Source organism: Canis lupus, chromosome 8, assembly GCF_048164855.1.
Source record: "Canis lupus baileyi chromosome 8, mCanLup2.hap1, whole genome shotgun sequence".
Lineage (NCBI taxonomy): Eukaryota > Metazoa > Chordata > Mammalia > Carnivora > Canidae > Canis > Canis lupus.
This window is the reverse complement of record NC_132845.1, coordinates 53561215-53582566: the sequence shown is the minus strand read 5'-3', so window position 1 is coordinate 53582566 and position 21352 is coordinate 53561215. Positions and strand designations below refer to the sequence as shown.

The 21352-nt window shown below is 36.1% G+C and overlaps 1 protein-coding gene and 1 pseudogene across 18 annotated transcripts in view; both read right to left on the bottom strand.

Moving 5' to 3' along the window:
- The window catches only part of LOC140638546 (phospholipid-transporting ATPase ABCA3-like), a 191204-nt gene that overhangs the window by 73916 nt on the left and 95936 nt on the right, over nt 1-21352 (bottom strand). For 17 of the 18 annotated variants that reach the window (XR_012035571.1, XM_072836105.1, XM_072836109.1 and 14 more), the window contains 5 exons: nt 14411-14565; nt 14016-14171; nt 13305-13515; nt 10782-10932; nt 1201-1299 (listed from right to left, as the gene is read on the bottom strand). Coding sequence is in view for 17 of the 18 variants with exons in the window: in XM_072836105.1 (XP_072692206.1) it covers nt 1201-1299; nt 10782-10932; nt 13305-13515; nt 14016-14171; nt 14411-14565 (772 nt within the window). In the remaining variant the exon portion in view is untranslated. The remainder of the gene's footprint in view (nt 1-1200; nt 1300-10781; nt 10933-13304; nt 13516-14015; nt 14172-14410; nt 14566-21352) is intronic. The other variant, XM_072836101.1, reaches the window with a different exon arrangement.
- LOC140637722 (proteasome subunit alpha type-3 pseudogene) lies at nt 9799-10619 on the bottom strand (annotated as a pseudogene).

Below are 21352 nucleotides of genomic sequence, written 5' to 3'. Positions count from 1 at the left end.
TCTTCCAGATTGCCCAGTTTGTTGACACATAATTATTCATAATAATCTCTTATAATTGTTTGTACTTCTATGGTATTGGTTATGACTCTCCCCTTTCATTCTTGATTTTATTTGGGTTCTTTCTCTTTTCTTTTTGATAAGTCTAGCTAGGGGTTTCTCAATTTTATTAATTCTTTCAAGGAATCAGCTCTTAGTTTTATTGATCTGTTCTACTGGAATTTTTATTTGTTTCTGTATCATTTAGGTCTCCTATGTTCTTTATTATTTTCCTTTTTCTGCTGGTTTTAGGCTTTATTTGCTGTTCCTTTTCTAGCTTTTTTAGGTGTAAGGTTAGATTGTGTATTTGAGACTTTTCTTGATTCTTGAGAATATCTATTGCAATATACCTCCCTTAGTCACTACTCCATAAAGCAGTGAGACTGATAAGATTGTTTTTAAGCCTGAGAGAGTGAAGTCTAGAACAGTCCAGAGAACCAGAAAAGACTTTTTGTGAGGTCTTTTTACTTATAACTAGTTGGCCTTCACTTAGCAGTATCCTGGAATCCCTGGACACATTCTCTTTGAGCTTTCACACAGTGTAAGGTTATCTCAGACCATAAACCATTGACAATTTAAGTAGGTTACAAAGACATGATTAGATTCAAGATTTCTCTTTGAGCTTTCACACAGTGTAAGGTTATCTCAGACCATAAACCACTGACAATTTAAGTAGGTTACAAAGACATGATTAGATTCAAGATTTTAAAGTCATCCCCAGTAAAATCTCCACTTTAGATACTGGATCACATAAATTCTCTTTGCTCTAGGACATTCCTAACCCTGACTCCCAAAAGGTGCAGGCACCCAAACACAAACCCTGAAGTTTCATAAATAACCTTCTTACCCAATATTCCTCTACGCTGGATATTTAGTACTTGGGCTTAGTTATTTTATGCAGTTCCATAGCCACATGATCTGCAGGGAAGATCCTGCTTCTCCAGCTCACTGAACTGCTGTTCTCATCCTAATCACGTGACTCACAGCAGCCTGAGCCCATTAGAGGAACAAGGGGCAAGGACTAGTCTGTTGGCATTCATAGAAGATTATCATCTCTAACAGTCTAATACTATTTCTTCAATTACTCCATCCCCATACAGTGAAATCTGATTATAGAGCAAGAGATTTTTCCTCTCTCCTGCCCCTCCAAGCATCATTACTTACTTAAGGAAAACTTCTTCCATGGTAGTGATCGAGACACCAAAGCTACCAATGCCCAGTTTTTCTTGACTTTTTTCCAGATCAGTAAGTAGGCCTGTAAACCTAGAAGGAGAAGAAAAGAGAAAGCTACCACCAGATTACTTTCATATAAATGTTTCTTGTTCCCAATTAATTTCCTTCAGCAGTGGTAAAAATGTAGCTCATCCTTCACTGCAATGCTTGTTACAGTTCCCATGGTTCTGATGAAAGAGAAATGTGGAATATATGAAGGGAAAAAAACTACCAAACTGCTATCATAAATTCCTTCCTGGTTTTCTGATAAAATTATCAACTGACTTTCTCTACATATTAACATTCATCTCTAATTAAGATTTAATTTACTTAACATATGCTGTAGTTCTTATAAAATACTAAATCAAAAAGGAAAAATGTTTTCAAATTAATAAGAAGCAGAAGATACTCAACAAAGAAAATGAAGTATGAATAATAGAATGTAGGAGCTAGAAGAGAATTGTTTCCTCACATAACCAGGTAAGTTTTGTGCCATCTCAGGAAGATGTGATACTGTGCCATCAAGGTTTCTGAAAAATAGTTTTTCTGAGATTTATGTTTCTCTACTTTAGAAGATCATCTACTCCAGAAACCTATTCAGCTGTTGAACCTATGTACTATGTTCTCTCTAAGGAGTGAATATGACCACAAAAAAGGAGACCAAAACTCTCCATTTTGGAAAGTTCTATCAAAATTTTCTCTATTTTTTTAGCCAAAATTAGATTCAATTTACTGTCTCATAATTAGTGGGAAAAGTAAGTTTTAGAATACTACTGACATGTTTATCAAGATAATTTGTACACATGTTTATCAATATATGCATGGCAAAATCTTATATATTTTTTTTAAAAATTATGAACCACTTTAGTGAGGCATGATTGACATATGTACATACACACAAGCTGCACATATGCAATATACACCATCAAGGCCTCCCCATATTTTCTCCTATCTCATTCATTCATTCATTCATCCATTCATTTTTGTAGTAAGAACATAAGATCTACCCTCGTGGCAAATTTTAAGTATACAACACAATATTCTTAATTACAGGCACTATGCTGTATAGTAGATCTCCATAACTTAAAGTTCTTGCAAAAACTGAAGCTATGGACCCTTGACAATCACTTCCCCATTTTCCTCTCCCCACAGCTCCTGGAACCCATGATTCTATTCCCTACTTCTATGAGCTTGACTATTTTTAATTCCAAATATAAGAGAAATCATACAGTATTTGTCTTTCTGTGTCTGGTTTATATCACTTAGCATAATGTCTTTAGATCTATCCATCCATATTGTCACAATGGCAGCATTTCCTTTTTCTTTAAGTATGAATAATATTTCATGATATGCATATACCAATTTTCTTTATTCATCCACAGATGGACATTTAGGTTGTTTCCATATTTTGATTATTGTGAATAATGCTGCAATAAACATGACAGAGCAAGTGTGTCTCTTTGAGATCCTGATTTTAATTCTTTTTCACAAACATCTGGGGGATTGCTGAATCATATTGTAGCTCATAATCATATGGCATAGCTGAATAATCATGTGGATAGCTAAATCATATGGTAGCTAGTAATTTTTTCGAAGAATCTCCATACTATTTTCTGCATAAAAAAATCTTAAGTAATATAAAAACAAACTCAAATTTTAAGAGTAATTTTTTCTATGGAGAAGGATTATAGGATCCTTTGACTTTTTAATTCATTCATTGCTATAATGAGGAACTTTAGTAATAATTGTGTTTTTGTGTATAATGTTGGTTAAACAGCAGACTCTGGCCTCTTAAGGGCTGGATAAATCAGAAAAAAAACAAAAATTTATAATGAATCATCAAAAATTATTATTATTATCCTTTTACTGATTAAAAAAAGTAGCAAATACAGAAAATGTGGATAACATAAATATTTAAAGAAGAAAATAAAAATAGTCTTACTACCTAGAAAATAACACCACTCTTACTAATGTGATATACTACTTTGATTCTATTGTTTTATTTCCATATTTTGCATACTGGTATACTACATTATAGGATTCTATATCCAGCTTTTACATGTAATGTAACGAGTGTTTTTCTATGAAAATATAAATTCCAAAGATTAATTTATATTCCATTGTATGAATGTTCTGTAATTGAATGAATTTTTATTTTTTAGGGGGAATTTAGGTATTTCTAGATGTTTCCTTAGAAAACAATTATATCCTGGAATTGTTGGGTCAAAGTATATGAATATTTTTAAGAGTTTCTCACTACTAGTATCTAAAGAGGAAATTTCACAAAATCATTATCAATGCTTACCAAAATCATTTTAAACATTTTTCTTCCTTTAAAAGCAAAAAAAATTATAATAAAATCTAGCTTAAATTTGCTCTTCTATTATTCCTAGTGATTCAGAAGAATTTTCTATATATATGGGAAATTTCTTTATCTTTTAATGAAAATGGCTTCTCACTTAAATACTAATTTTCTTGATATGAAAATAATGTTTAACTCTAAAACACTTAGAAACTATAGATAAAAAATGTACAAAATAGGAGGATGACAGAGGAAGAGGATCCTGAACTCATCTCATTCCACGTACACACCAAGGCAACAACTGTTAACTCTGAAAGCAACCTAAAGACTGGCAGCACAAATCTTCCACAGCTAAAGACAGAGAGAGAAGACCACATCAAGAAGGGTAGGAGAAACAAAGATGCAGTCAGGAGCCAAGAAGATCAGACCTTAAACAGACATCCCTGGCACTAGGGACCCACACTGGAAAGAGAAGTCCTCATAACATCTGGCTTTGAAAATCAGTGGGGCTTGATTCCAGAAGCTTTAAAAATCATCAAGGTTACCTCCTGCAGAACTAGAGGGCAATAGGAAACTGATCCCCTATTCTTATAGAGCCAGCACACTAAATAATTGGCCAGAGACACAGCACAGATGCAGGAGCTTGAAAACTACCATGGTATATGTGAAGCTTGATTGACTAATTTTAGGACATATGTCAGAGGTGGGGGGCAGGGATCTGCAGATTTCTCCAGGAACAAAAGTGCTTACAGGCATCATTTTTCCTGCCTTCTCTCAACCTAGATAGGCAGATTGCTTATAGAAGCCAGTTCTAATACTCTTTATCTACCTTTCTAGAATTACAAGGTCCAGCCCAGCAATTCCCCACAGACCAATACCATTTAACCCAACTGCCTCAGTAGGTGCTCCTTCAAAGTGACTCCTGCCCTGGGGTTATGGGGGAGGTAACCCTGCACACCAGCACACTCACAGTGCCAACTGCCAGGTTTCTTAGCTGGCTGCACAGGGAACAAGCATTGCCCTGGAGTGTTCCTGTAGATGTCACAGTGGCTAACTGCAGACAGCCTGGCTAGTCATGCCCATGAGCAAAATGATGGTAGCTACAGCTGGGCCTCTCACAGCATAGAGAGAAAACCCTGCCCTGTGCACCAGCAGCAGGCAAGGCAGGCTGTGGCAGGCACAGGACTGAGGGCCAGCCCCACTTACCAACATGCCTACAGCAATCACAACTCTGCCACAATGGGAAAGAGCATACAGCCCATACAGGGGACACCCCTGGTACGCTTAATTCTGATGACCAGGGAAGATGCACTACAGGGCACCACAGTATGCTTTTATACAAGGACACTTCTTTCAAGACCAGGAGATGTAGCTGATCTGCCTAATACATGGAAACAAACAGAAAGAGCCAGACAAAATGACACAGAGGAATATGTCCCAAATAAAAGAGCAAGCCAAAAATCACAGCAAAAGAGCTACATGAAATGGAAATAGACAATAAGCCTGCTAAATAATTAAAAGTAATGTTCATAAAGATACTTGTTGCACTTGAGAAAATAGTGAAATTCAGTGAAAACTTTAACAAAGAGATGGATAATATTAAAAAGAACCAGTCAGAACTAAAGAATTTAATAACTGAAATGAAAAATATACTAGAATTAATGAACAGCAGATTATATGGTGCAGAAGGATGAATGGATCAATAACCTTGAAGACAGAGTAATGGAAAACAACCAAGATGAACAGCAAAAAGAAAAAATAAAAATGAAAAAAGATTAAGGGATCTCTGTGACATCAAGCATAATAACATTTGCATTATAGGGATCCCAGAAAGAGAAGGTGGGGGAAGAAAACATATTTGAAGAAATAGTAGCTAAAAATTTCTCTAATCTAGCTAAGGTCCAGGAAGCACAGTGCGCCCCAAATAAGATGAAGCCTAGAAGGTCCACACCAAGACATAATAATTAAAATGGCAAAAAAATAATGATAATCTTAAAAACAGTAAGAGAAAAGTTCCATAAAAGGGAAACCCCAAAGTTACATTTTAAAAGGGAAACCCCAAATAGTAACCAGCTGATTTTTCAGCAGAAACTTTGTATGACAGAATAAAGTGGCATGATATACTCAAAGTTATGAAAGGAAAAAAGCTACAACCAAGAATACTCTACCCAGGAAGGGTACCATTCAGAATTGAAGAAAAAAAAAGAGTTTCCCAGATAAACAAAAGTTAAAATGAGTTCATCATCATTATACTAACCTAACAAGATGCTAAAGGGATTTGTTTAAGTGAAAAAAAAAGGCAATTATTACCTGTTAGAAAATTATGAAAGGAAAAACACCTCATTGGTAAAAGTGCACATACAGTAAAGGTAGTAGATTAATGGCTTATAATGCCAATATGGAGGTTAAATCACAAAAGTAGTGAAACCAATTATATCTACAAAAATTAGTCAAGAGATACACAAAATAAAGAGATGAAAATATGACATCATATACATAAAACATGCAAGAGAGAGAAAGAAAGAATCAAAGAAAAGAAACTGAGTGCTCAAAAAAAGAAAGTGAAGGGATAGAAAAAGATATTCCAATGCAACAATAGTCATATCTGTGCACTTTTCCCTCCATGCTCCAACCACACTGGCCTTTGTCTAGGCTCTCAAATGTGACATGTCCTTTTTTTCCAATATTTTTTTCCTCCAAAAATTGTTTTGAACCCAGTTCCTCTCTTACCTTAATTTTATTCATCATTTGGATACTGGGCTTACATGCTGCTCACTTTTCCTGATGATTCCAATATAAGAGCACCTTATACTTCCATAAGTAACCATTTATAATTGTGACTCATCAATGATTATTTAACCCATTCATCAAATATTTAGGTAGTGCCAACTATGTGCTAAGCAATGTTCTCAGTCCAGGAGACAGAGAAGTGAACAAAACTAAGTCCTTGATATCACATTTTAGTGTGAGACATAAGACAATACAATAAACAAATAAATGAATAATATGATGTCAGGCAGTTTATCAACTTTTCCTCTCTTCCATCCAAAGTAATGGGTACTATTCATGCCTGTATCCCTTGCACAACATAAAACTATATAAATTTTAAATTCTTAAAAATTTGGAAACTTTCTTCTTCATTATCCTAGTTAAGATTAAAGAGAACACTGTGGGGACACCTGGTGCAGTCAAACATCTGCCTTTGGTGCAGGTCATGATCCCTGGGTCCTAGGATCGAGCCCCACATCAGACTCTCTGCTCGGCAAGGAGCCTGCTTCTCCCTCTCCCTCTCCCTCTCCGGGCCGCTCTGCCTACTTGTGCTCTCGCTTCCTCTCCCCCTCCTCAAATAAATAAATAAAAATCTTTTAAAAATATTCCATCAAAAAAATAAAAATAAAAATATTCCATCATTAGGATGAAGCACAGTTTATTCACTTACTGAGGACGTCTTACTTGCTTACAAGTCTTGGCAATTATGAATAAAGCTGCTATAAATATCCGTGTGCAGGTTTTTTTTGTGTATGTAAGTTTTTAACTACTTTAAATATGCATATACTGCTGAATTGAATGGTTAAGAGTATGTTTAGTTTTGTAGGAAATCACCAAATTATCTTCCAAAGTGGCTGTGCCATTTTGCATTCTGCCAAGCAATGAATGAATGAGAGTCCCTGTTGATCCACATTCTCATCAGCATTTGGTGTTGTCGGTGTTCTGGATTTGGGCCATTCTAATCAATGTGTGGTGATATCTAATTATTGTTTTAGTTTGCATTTACCTGATATGAAATGGGCATCTTTTCATACACTCATCTTCCACCCATCTTCTTTGGTGAGGCATCTATTAAAGTCTTTGACCCATTTTTAGGAGTGACTAAGTGGTTCATTCAGTTAAGCATCAGACTCAGTTTCACCTCAGATTATGATTGCATGGGTCACAAGACTGAGCTCTGCATTGGGCTCTGCACTCAGCACAAGGTCTGCTTGGGACTCTCTCTCCCTCTCTCTGCCCCTCCCCTCTGCACGCTCTCTTTCTCTAAAATAAATATTTAAAAACAAGTCTTCAACCCATTTTTAAATTGGGTTGTATGTTTTCTTATTGTTGTGTTCTAAGAATATTTTGGATAACAATCTTTTATCAGATGTGTGTCTGCAAATATTTTTCCCCATCCATGGGTTGCCTTCTAATTCTCTAGATATTGCCCATCACAGAGCACAGTTTTTCATTTTAATAAAGCCCAGATTTTCAATTATTTCTTTTAGAGATCATGCTATTAGTGTTGTATCTAAAAACTCATTGCCATACCAATGGGCATCTCGGCTTTCTCCTAGATTATCTTCTAGCAGTTATATAGTTTCTCATTTTACATCTAGACCTATGATCCATTTTGAGTTAATTTTCCTGAAAGGTGTAAGATATGTGTCTACGTTAATTTATTTTTCATATGGATGTCCAGTGATTCTAGCACCACTTGTTGAAAAGGCTCTTTTTTCTCCATTGCTTCTTTGACAAAGATCAGTTGACTATATTTATATTGGTCTATTTCTGGACTTGCCGTTCTGTTCCATTGATCTACTTTTCTATTCTTTGACTAATGTCACACTGTCATGATTACAGCAGATTTATACCAAGTCTTGAAACTGGTTAGTGTCAGTCCTCCAACATTTTTCTCCTTCAATACTGTGTTGCCTATTTAGAGTCTTTTGCCTCTCTATATAAACTTTAGAATCAATTTGTCTATATCCACCAAATAACTTATTGGGATTTTTATGAGGATTACATTAGGGGTGTCTGAGTGGTTCAGTTGGTTGAGGGTCTGAGTTTTGATCTCAGGAACGTGGGTTTAAGCCCCATGTTGGGCTCTGCACTGGGACTGGAGCCTACTTAAAAAAAAAAAAAAAAAGATTGTGGGACACCTGAGTGGCTCAATGGTTGAGCGTCTGCCTTTGGCTCAGGATGTGATTCCAGATGGGGGGATTGAGTCCCACATCAGGCCCCCTGTGGGGAGCCTGCTTCTCACTCTCTCTGTGTCTCTCATGAATAAATAAAATCTTTTAAATAAAATAAAATAAAATAAAATAAGATTATATTGAATCTATAGATCAAGCTGGGAAGAACTGACATCTAACAATATTAGTCTTCCTATACATAAACATAAAATATCTAATTTACTTAGTTTTTCTATTTCATTCATCCAAGTTTGGTAGAACTTGCATATATTTGGTATTTGGTAGGTTTATACCTAAACATTTCATTTTTGGATGTACTAAATTTTGGAAGTGTGTTTATAATTTCAAATGTTTCCTATATGTTGTTCATTGCCAACATATAGGAAAGTGATTTACTTTTGCATACTAACTTTGCATATTGCCTCTTTGCTATAATCACTTATTAATTCCAGGAGGGTTTTTTTTTTTTGTCAATTCTTTCAGATATTCTGTATAAGATGATTGTATCATCTGTAAACAAAGGTAGTTTTATTTCTTCCTTCCCAATCTACATAACATTTCCTTGTCTTTTCTTATTACATTAGCTAGGACCTTCAACATGATGTGGGAAAGCAGTGGAGAGAGATTTCCTTGCCTTTGTCCTGATATTAATGGGAAAGCTTTGAGTTTCTCACCACTGTGTATGATGTTAGCTACAGGCTTTTTGTAGATACTCCTTAGCCAGTTGAAGACATTCCCCTCTATCTTCTTTTGAGAATGCCAACAAGCTTGTTTTATGCTGTAAGGGAATACGAAGCTAGTTAATTACATCTTGCAAGAAGATGAAATTGGAACAGTCTGTGGAAGTTTATGAGTCTCCTCTTCCCTTAGTTAACATACACATTCCAAACACAATTATTATTCCTTGCTTCTTCCTTTGACAACTAATTTGGTTAATGGTTGTGGGCAAACTGCCTGTTTCCTCTGGTTTCTAGAGTTTCTTCCTCCAGGAGCTGCTGTTATATAGGCTACTATTTCTCTTATTATCTTAGTAACTCACTTGATTTCACTCAGCAAGAAGAAAATTTGTGCTAATAACTTACCATATCTTAGTCATTACTTAACAACAGGCATTCAGAAATAGAAATAATATATCAAGACAAGCCCAAATTAAACCTAACTTGCATGACACCCCTCTACAAATAATGAAATCCTCAGGAAGTAAATATTTTTATAAGATAAAAATTTAATAAAATTGACGAATGGATATATAATAACAGGGCTAAAGAGTTATACAGGACTGTATTAGAAATTTTAAAGATGCTAAAGTACATATAACATATTACCATCATTTGATTAATCTTCTTCTTCAAAGATTATGTAGCATATCTCTCTGTCTCTTCCTTTTTATCATTTGGAACAATTTCATGCCTTCCTTTAGTTATTTCACCAACCCAGCTGAGCTCTAGTTCAAAAGCTTTATCCTTAACTTCATTATGTACTATGTAAATTATTTTTGCAACTTATTTAACAACATCACAGTGGGTCATTTTTTTCATCTGAAGCTTTTCTATTCATCTTTTGCAGCTTACCTGGCTTTGCCAATGGCACAGCCCCAATAACCATATGACACTCCTGATGTAGGGCTGTGCACCATCACTCACACTGTAAGACCTTAACATGAAACCACAGCCAAAAGGTCTAAAAGCACTGTAGAGTATATATACATGTATATACATGGCCACTCTTGTTGAAAGACATTTTAATGGAAAGTTATAGCCAAAATTAGATCTAAAGTTGGAAGCTTCTTTTGCAATGATTGCTAAAGAACGAGCATCTGCCAACAAACCTGCTAGTGCCATTCCAAATGCCAATCAACATTAAAAAGTTGTTTGTTGGAACTTTGTAAAGTTTAGAAAGGACTAACTTTTCTACCCCCAAAACAATGCCATCTTTACATCTGATTCCAATAGCTATACTATCATTTTCCACAGCCTTCACTGCAAATACAACTTGAAAAACTCTTCCATTAGGACAGACTGTAGAGGCTGATAGGTCATACTCTGCCTTGACTGCTCATCATGCTAGACTTGTGGGACTTAAGGTGCTTCAAGGCCTAAAGCACACTGGAGCCACAGTCTCATAGCAGGCTCTCTCATGATTTGCCTTGGAAAGTAAATTTTTGACTATTACTTATCAAGTGGCAACTAGAAAGAATCTACTTGCCAAGCCCAAGGAAACCTGGAAAAGTAATAGTTATTTTTGGTAATCCAAAACCATTTATCTAACATTCTCTGGATCTTTACCTGTCCGTGTGCTTTTTGGGTAGGATAAATGATAATTCAGCTGCAACATTGGTTTCCAGTCTGGCATCAGGTACATGCTGTTCAACGAGTCGAGTAATTTGTTCAACATCACAATGAGGTTCCTTCACTATAATTATGTGGTATCCCACACCTGAAAACATTCATTAAAAAGTCAAAAAATTTTAAATGTAATCTTAACACTCCCTAACCCCAAAAACAAGCTCTCGTCTGTTAAAAATTTCATTTTTTAAGAGGAATCATGATTGTGCTTAGGAACAAATGATTTTCAAATCATCTTCAACTCATTCCTCTTAGTTCCTGTCTTTAATCTTTGGGATAAATAGGTTTCATATTCTTACCAGAATTCAAACTTGTAAAGTTTTATTGTTTTATGTTTTCTTTTTTATTTTTTATTTTTTTAAATTTTTTATTTTTTTTTTAATTTATGATAGTCACAGAGAGAGAGAGAGGCAGAGACACAGGCAGAGGGAGAAGCAGGCTCCATGCACCGGGAGCCTGACGTGGGATTCGATCCCGGGTCTCGAGGATCGCGCCCCAGGCCAAAGGCAGGCGCCAAACCGCTGTGCCACCCAGGGATCCCTGTTTTATGTTTTCTTTGGATTTTCTTCCTTCCGTCATTCTTTAAATACTTAACGCTTACTCATCACATTTCAGACACTTATCAAAAGTGGAAACTTTACCTTCATCATATTAATGAATGAAAACTGCAAAATTTCACCTTATTGTACTAGGAAGTCTTTACTTGGTCACACAAAAACAGGCTATGTGGACTTGTGACACTAAGTCTTTCTGATCTGTTCAGGGTTTTATATACATACACATGTTCATGTGTATGTTTGTCCACACATCTGTATGGATACACACATACATGCTCATCTTTCTGGTCTTGTTGCTCTTATTCTTATTTTATCATTCATCACTTTAAGCTGGCTTACTGTTATATCCTAAAATGGTGCTTCTGAATCCAATATTTCTAACTTCTTCTTATATGTACATTTGCATATCTAATGAAAACCACTCTTGTTTTCAATGCCTTCCATTTCCTACCCCTGACCATCAAACTTAATTTCTTATTGATCCTCCCAAAAAACCTGATCCAGGCTGACTTCCTCATTGTTCTAGGAGTAAAAAAAGTCCCATTTTTATCCTCTTGCTCTTACTTACTTGTCCATTTTCCTAAAAGATTTTGTTCTTTTCTCCATTGCCTTTATAAAGCCTGTAACTGAAGGCATTCTATGGATAACCAATATACCTGAGCAATACTTTTGTGTCTATAACTAACCTACTATGGATTTTTATATCCTCATCTGTAAGTGCAAAATAATTCAATAATATTAGTCTCTCTCTTTCTGACGTTCACAAAATTGACAGTTTAAGTAAGACCCTACATCCTCTTTGATGGGGAAGTGGTAGCATATGAGAGTACCAAGCATGGGCCTTGGTGCCAGAGGGACCCAGGTCCACTCCCATTGTTCTGCTTCATAAAAATGGTGATGTTATAAAGATTAGATGAGATAATATGTGTAAACATGAATATAACTCACCTGCAATAAATGTGAGTTGAATGAATGAATTCAAGTACTGAATTCATGATTAATAGAATGACAGAATGTTTAACTATTCTCATTAATTTGTCTCCTCCTCATTCTGAAATCCTGATATACTCACAGCTTTGAGACACGTAATTTCAGAAACAATTATATAAGCTTTTGTATTGTTCACTTTCAACGTACTAGTCTTACTGACTAACCAAACTATATATTTATCAGAGTCAAGACAATTTTATTCCACAGTTTGGTCATTTCCTGTTCAATAAAGTCTTGTTGGGGATCCCTGGGTGGCGCAGCGGTTTGGCGCGGGCCTTTGGCCCAGGGCACGATCCTGGAGACCCGGGATCGAATCCCACATCGGGGTCCCGGTGCATGGAGCCTGCTTCTCCCTTTGCCTGTGTCTCTGCCTCTCTCTCTCTCTCTCTGTGACTATCATAAATAAATAAAAATTAAAAAATAAAAATAAAAATAAACTCTTGTTGGTCAACCACCACATCTCAGGAATATTCATGAAAATAAACTGGAAAGCATTTAACTCATTATACTGGGAGTTTGATACTGATTTGATTGAAAAGGGTCAGAAATATCTAGTCATTGATTTTTTCCTCTCCAAGCCACGAATCTATGTGCTAAACCCTCAAAAGCATTACTTTACTTCTCCAACAAATTAACACTTCAGTAGAAGCCACATGAAAGAAATAAACATGACTTTTGTGGGGTCAACAAACAATATTTTCCAAGTCAGAATATACTTAAGTAATAATGAGAAGTAATTAACTAGATAGGAAATGTCTAAGTTACAAAAAACCAATTTAAATAGTTTAGACCTAACATAATTAAGGACACAGGAAGTTTTTGAGGACTTGTGTAGAGGGACAATAATAACAAAAACCATGTTTGAATAATATTATTAAGCCATTAGCATCCAAAAAATGATCAAAGGGAGAGAGACCATATATCCTTTTAAGGAAAATTGAAGAGCCACAGCAGCACAGGGATCCCTTGACCATGATGGCTATGCGGTCACCCAGAACATCAGCCTCATCCATGTGGTGGGTAGTCAGTAAGATGGTTCGATCATGTTTATACTGCTGAAGGACATTCCAGGTGAATCTCCTTGAGACTGGGTCCATGCCAGATGTTGGCTCATCAAGTATCACAACCTAAAAACCAGAAGAACAATTCCATGATTTATGCTGTCCCCCTTATGGGATAACTTACTATTTATGGGGGCATATTTAAGTTAAGATACATAATCTACACTATATTTTATTAAGAACTCTGCAAAATTAATAGTAATTTCTCTTTTTTAAAAGATTTTATTTATTTATTCATGAGAGATACAGAGAAAGGAGGGGGGCAGAGACAAAGGCAGAGGGTGAGGCAGGCTCCATGCAGGGAACCCGATGCGGGACTTGATCCCAGGGCTCCAGGATCACACCCCGGGCCGAAGGCAGGTGCCAAACTGCTGAGCCATCCAGGGATCCCCAGTAATTTCAAGCTCTATAACCACATTACAGCACCTGGTCAAAAGTGGGAATCCCCTCTGATTACCATTTGGGAAGTTCCTTTTAGAAAGTTAGATTGATATCAGCTTTTAGGTTTGTGTCAGGTGAGTTTCATATACCATCTGAAGCAGGGATTCGCGTTAACCATTCTTTACCTTGGAGCCTCCTATAAGTGCTATAATTATGGAGAGTTTGCGCTTCATTCCTCCACTCAGTGACTTTGCAATTGCATCATGCTTTTCCAGCAGGCCAAAAGAAGTTAGCATTTTATTAACTTCTGTGGGCCGTATCTCTGGAGGTACTCCTTTTATCTACAAAGAGAAGCCAGAGTTTACATGGTACTTCCACCTTTATACTTAAAATATATCTTACATCAAAACTTCTCTTACACAACTATTTATATATGAGACAATTCTTCCTTTCACCTTCCTTTATGGTAAAAGAACAATGCCAAAAAAGATTCCACTAAATTAGGGTAAAGATGTTGTTCCTTGTTCATACTGCCTGAAGCATATGAAGAGTGGGGGAAAAGAACATCTCTTTGACTCACCACACAGTAGAAATAAAGATGTTCTGATACTGTCAACTCTGCAAACAATATGTCATCCTGGGGGCAAAATCCCAAGTTATTCCTGACGTGATTCATGTCTTTTGAGATATCATATCCATTAATATACACCTTTCCACTTGTTGGAAGAGTCAAACCTGGAATTAAGCCGAGGACATGACAGAAGCTTAGCTTCTACGAGAGAAACTAACTGTCCATTAGCATCTAAACTTCAGTCTACTTAAAGATTACTAAAAAAAGCTATCAGAGCCTTCTACAGAAGTAGTAGTCGTAAATATAAATGGGTTACTTTCTGATGATGAGGAAAGAAATAATTTTTTTTCCTTTATTTTTTGTCTATATATTCTAGTTTTCGGTGAATATGAAATAATATGAATTACTTGAGTGCTACAAAATGCTTTGAAGAATTTGCTGTTCTAATATTCTAGTACTATTGTCTGCCATTTGATAACATATATGAGCCATATTATGATCTGAGCACTGCATTATAAACACAATGGCTGATTTTTTCAAATGAAAAATTCAGAACACAGGACCCTAACCCTCTAGAAGTTAAAATTTTGTTGGAAGAGAAAATGTTATCACATATAGTGGCCTTAAAATATTTGCATAACATTTATGCAAAGATGGCAACTGGGCCATTTTTCTGCTGAAAAAGTTGATAACATTCTAAATAGTTACAAAACTCCTTAAGTTCCACAACTCAATAATTCTACTTTAAGGGGCACCTCTGTGCCCAGCTGGTTGAGCTGGACTCTTGGTTCCAGCTTAGATCTGATCTCAGGATCATGGGATCACTGCTCTCCCTGCTTAGTGTGGAGTCTGCTTGTGTTTCCCTCTCCCTCCCCAAAGCTCTCTCTTTCTAAAGTAAATAAATCTTTTTAAAAATAATTCCACTTTAAAAAATACACTCTGAGGGGTGCCTGGGTGGTTCAGTCAGTTAAATATCCAAAATCAAGCTGACTTTGGCTCAGGTCATGATCTTGGGATCATGAGACCGAGCCCTGCATGCGGCTCTGTGCTCAGCATATAGTCTGCTTGAGAATGATATCTCCCCTCCCAAAAAACAGTCTAAAAAAATTACAAAAAAATTTTTTAAAGCACTCTGGAAAGGAAAAATGTATTCAAGATTGTCCATTACATTTAGGGTAATTAAAATGTTTCCCTTTACTCTTGTTGCCAGGCCCTCTAACCTATTTAACATTTGTCCCAGATTTTTCATTTTTAACAAAGTATCATCATTAATGATACTAACATAAGATGGGGCAGGTGCTGGATTGGAATACCTCTAACTTGGTATATCTGACTTCTGGCATATTTGCCTAGTGGTATGTGAGAAGTATGTACAATAAGTAAGAGTTATCACACTTTAATGCATGGGTCTGAAAGAGGAACAGTAACAATGTTCTTGATACAACGTTACTAACACATCCATTTAAAGACAATTATACAGGCACTCCCTGATACACTAAAGTGGGATAAGATGACCGAGGCTATAAAGAGTGATGACCGAGGCTATAAAGAGTGAACTTTTTAGCGTGGGAAAAGTACTCAGTAGTACTGCCCTTCCTGGACATTTGGTATATAGGCCAGTTGTGCCTGTGAATTGTATCACCAGGAACCGTGGCAGGTTGGATAAGTGGGAAAATTGGGTAAGGTCTACTTAAAGTTTTGTGAGAAATTGTGGGAAAGCAGTCCTCACCTCGACCATACAGAGAACAGGTTAGACGTTTTCCTTTGGTACCTTTGTAATTTATCATTTTATATAATTATGCAATTGATTTATCTTGTCATTTGGTGAGTCAAGGGTTTCCAAGATTGCCCCCAGTGTTGATAAGCCAGAAATACAGAATTCAGCATATAGTCCTACTCATGGCTAAGGTTTATCACAGCAAAATGATTCAAAGCAAAAGCAGCAGAAAAGATAGGCATGTATAGCAAAGTCTAGGGGAAATCAGGTGCACACATCCAGTGGAGTCCCACAGGACACCCTTAATTCTTCCAGCAACAAGTATTTTTTTTATATTTGAGAGAGAGAGAGAGAGAGAGAGAGAGAGAGAGAGTGTACAAGCAAGAGGAGCAGCAGAGAGGGAGAGAGAAACAGGGTCCCCCACTGAGCAGGACCCTGGGATCATGACCTGAGCCAAAAGCAGACACTGAGCCACCCAGATGCCCTCCAGCAACAAGTTTCAGTAAGTCATGGGAAATGTTCTCTATCAGTGAAGCCCATCAGAGGCCCAGCATTAAGGGGCTGGTCATATTGGAAGGTACCCTCCACTTAGGACATACCAAAATTTTAGACCCCCAAAGGAGAGCAGATGTTCAGCATAAACTACATGGTCTGCATAAACAGTTTAGGTACAGTGAGCTACTTTTATTAGGGAATATGGGAACACTCTCAAAATCCAAGTTCTCAGATGCTAGCCAAAGCCCAACCCTATAAGCATGCCTTTCTAAAGAGGGCAGTCTCTGGGCTATTATATCAACTCTTTCCTGCACATTTAGCAATGCTTTTTATTGCACAATCCTTTCTGGAGTAAGCTAAGAAAAAAAGATAAGACTGATGAAAAGTTAAATGCTTAATGCCCATTTCTCTAGAAAGCTTAGACTAAAGATTAATTCACATATAAGTTTATCAATATACATTACCCATAGAAGTCCAATGGATACCACTGACCACATGAAAGCTAGTGAAAAATTAATCTGCTTTAAAAAATCATACTTGTTTTACTAAAATTGACCCAACGAGAGTGATTTAAAAATTACAGCTGCTGAAGGTGTGTTTACATATTCCTTCATGAGGCATGACTTTCTATCTAGAAATTAAAAGACCAATTTAAATTAGCTTCAGTCATTTTATTCCAAACTTCCTCATGATGGAATAGCTATAAATGTTCAGGCCCATGAGCAGAAGAAACTTTTTAAGCAATTATATAATGCCTTTTATTTATCAGTGTCATCAAATGATTCAAATAAAAAAGTAATATTGGTTCCATTTGGTTCATCCAACTAATTAATGGAATCAAAACAAAGTTTTTGAAAGTTCTTCTGCTGAAGATGAAATACCTAACATTTATTATGAATGCTATAATAAATTCAGTTATTCAATTCTATATTCTTAACTCTTTGAGGAACCTCCACACTGTTTTCCAGAGTGGCTGTACCAGTTCACATTCCCACCAACAGTGCAACAGGGTTCCCCTTTCTCCACATTCTCTCCAAAATTTGTCGTTTCCTGTCTTGTTAATTTCCCCATTCTCACTGGTGTGAGGTGGTATCTCATTGTGGTTTTGATTTGTATCTCTCTGATGGCAAGTGATGCAGAGCATTTTCTCATGTGCGTGTTGGCCATGTCTATATCTTCCTCTGTGAGATTTCTGTTCATGTCTTTTGCCCATTTCATGATTGGATTATTTGTTTCTTTGGTGTTGAGTTTAATAAGTTCTTTATAGATCTTGGATACTAACCCTTTATCTGATATGTCATTTGCAAATATCTTCTCCCATTCCGTAGGTTGTCTTTTAGTTTTGTTGACTGTTTCTTTTGCTGTGCAGAAGCTTTTTATCCTGATTAAGTCCCAATAGTTCATTTTTCCTCTTGTTTCCTATGCCTTCATAGGTGTGTCTTGCAAGAACTGTGGCCAAGTTCAAAAAGGGGGTTGCCTGTGTTCTCCTCCAGGATTTTGATGGATTCTTGTCTCACATTTAGATCTTTCAACCATTTAGAGTTTATCTTTGTGTATGGTGTAAGAGAATGGTCTACTTTCATTCTTCTGCACATGGCTGTCCAATTTTCCCAGCACCATTTATTGAAGCGACTGTCCCTTTTTCCAGTGGATAGTCTTTCCTGCTTTGTCGAAAATTAGTTGACCATAGAGTTGAGTGCCTATTTCTGGGTTCTCTAAAAATAGAGCTACCTTGGGACGCCTGTGTGGCTCAGCAGTTCGGCATCTCCCTTTGGCTCAGGCATGATCCTGGATTCCCAGGACTGAGTCCCACATCGGGCTCCCTGCATGGAGCCTGCTTCTCCTCCCTCTGCCTGTGTCTCTGCCTTTCTCTCTGTGTCTCTTGTGAATAAACAAATTTTAAAAATCTTTTAAAAAATAAAAAATAAATAAATAAAGCTACCCTACAACTCAGCAACTGCACTACTGGGTATTTATTCCAAAGATACAGATGTAGTGAAACACCAGGACACTTGTACCCCAATGTTTATAACAGCAATATCCACAATAGCCAAACAATGGAAGGAGCCACAATGTCCTTCGACAGATGAACGGATAAAGAAAATGTGTGTATGTATATATATATATATATATATATATATATATATATATATATATTATATAAAATCATGGAATATTACTCAACCATCAGAAAGGATGAATACCCACCATTTGCTTTGACATGGATGGAACTGGAGGGTATTGTGCTGAGTAAAATAAGTCAATCGGAGAAGGAAAATCATCATATGGTTTTACTCATACGTGGAATTTAAGAAATAGTGAAAGGGATTATAAGGGAAAGGAGGGGAACTGAGTGGGAACAATTAGAGAGGGAGACAAACCATGAGAGACTCCTAACTCTGGGAAATGAACAAAGGGTTGCAGAAGGGGAGGTGGGGAAGGGGTTGGGGTAACTGGGTGACAGGCACTGAGGAGGGCACTTGATGGGATGAGCACTGGGTGTTATACTATATGTTGGTAAATCTAACTTCAATAAAAACAAACTTAAAAAATAATAAAGCTAAAAAATTTAAAAAATAAAATTCAATATTCAAAAATAAATCTGCCTTTGCTATGGTGATATTCATGCAAATCTTGGTAGAATAAAGCAATGTGGAAAACCAAAAAGTAAGGAACAGAAATCTACCTGGGATGGATTATGGTACTCACATAATTCATAACTGTTTCTAAAATTTAAACATTCTACCAATAGAAATAAATGCCATAGTTTTCAAAATTTTAAATATTTAAATCTATAAATTTAGTAAAAAACATTTTTGAAAAAAATTCTGGAAAATAGGGTTAAAGACAAAATGCTAAAGAAAAAGATACTTTAGCACCACAGTAAGTACTTTTTTCCTTTACTGTCCACCACCAGTCCAATTCTTAAAATTTGAGCCTTAGAGAACTAGTTTGTAAATTAAATCAAAGTGTCCTATGATATCATTTAACTTGCTGTTAAACTGTCCTTGAGGAAGTACAGACACTGGACTTACTAGAGAGAGAATTTAAATAATTTGCCTTAAAATATGCCCAGAGAACTCACAGAAAGAACTCATAGAACTAAATGGAATTAGGCAAATTGTTATAAAGTTAAGATGTTAATTGTAATCCATAGGGCAACCATTAAAAAATTTATACAGAAAAAGAAACACAAGGAGATCAAACAGTACACCGAAGGAAAAAAATTAATCACAAAATAAGCAATTCAGGAATGGAGAAATATCAGAATATAAAAGATGTACAGAAACAGAAAAATGGCAAAAAGTCCTTCCTTTTCAGTAATTATTTTAAATGGAACTAGATTAACTCTCAAATGAATGGCAGATTTGGCAAAATAGAAAGTGATCCACCCATATGATTTCTAAAAGACTCACTTAAGACATAAGTGGCAGATGAGAACATGAAATTCTGTGCAAAGAGAATACAAAATAGAACTGGGTAGATATATAAGACATATTGACATATTGTATGACATATAAGACATACAAAAGACATATTGAGACAAAATTGTTATAAAAGACAAAGAAGGTTAGTAACCCATGAAGAAATTAAATTACAACAATGGTAAACATATATGTACCTCACAAAGAGCACCAAATATATGAGCAAAAAATAATGGAATTGACGGGAGAAATAAACAGATCTACAATAATAGTTGTAGACTTTAATATCCCATTTTCAACAATGAAGAGAAAACTAGAGAGATCTGATCAGTTAGGGAACAGAAGATTTAATGCTTTAAACCAGCTAAACCTAAACCACACATATAGAACACTGCCCAGTCACAGCAGAAAACATATTCTTCTCAAATGCCCATGGGCTCTTCAAGATAGATAGTATGTTAGGCTACAAAACAAGTCTTAAATTTAAAATGATTGAAGTGATACAAAGTATCTTCTCCAATCACAATGGAATGAAACTAAAAGTCAACAATAGAAAAACAACCTGGAAAATTCATAAGTATGCAAAAATTAAACAACACTCTCAAAGAAGAAATTACAAGTGAAATTAGAAAATGCACTGGGACTAGCAAAAATGTAAACACAGTATGACATAACTTATTGAATGCAGGGAAATCAGGTCTCAGAGAAAAAATTATCTTTGCAGACACTTGCATTGAAATCAAATAACCAAATTCTGCCTTAAGGAACTAGAAATGTTGATGAAGTCCAAATAGTTCATTTTTGCTTTTGTTTCTTTTGCCTTTGTGAATGTATCTTGGAAGAAGTTACTGTGGCCGAATTAAAAAAGGGTGTTGCCTGTGTTCTCCTCTAGGATTTTGATGGAATCTTGTCTCACATTTAGATCTTTTATCCATTTTGAGTTTATCTTTGTGTATGGTGAAAGAGAGTGGTCCGGTTTCAATCTTCTGCATGTGGATGTACAAGTTTCCCAGCACCATTTATTGAAGAGACTGTCTTCCTTCCAATGGATAGTCTTTCCTCCTTTGTCGAATATTAGTTCACCATAAAGTTGAGGGTCCACTTCTGGATTCTCTATTCTGTTCCATTGATCTATGTGTCTGTTTTTCTGCCAGTACCACACTGTCTTGATGATCACAGCTTTGTAGTACAACCTGAAATCTGGCATTGTGATGCCCCCAGATATGGTTTTCTTTTTTAAAATTCCCCTGGCTATTTGGGGTCTTTACTGATTCCACACAAATCTTAAAATAATTTGTTCTAACTCTCTGAAGA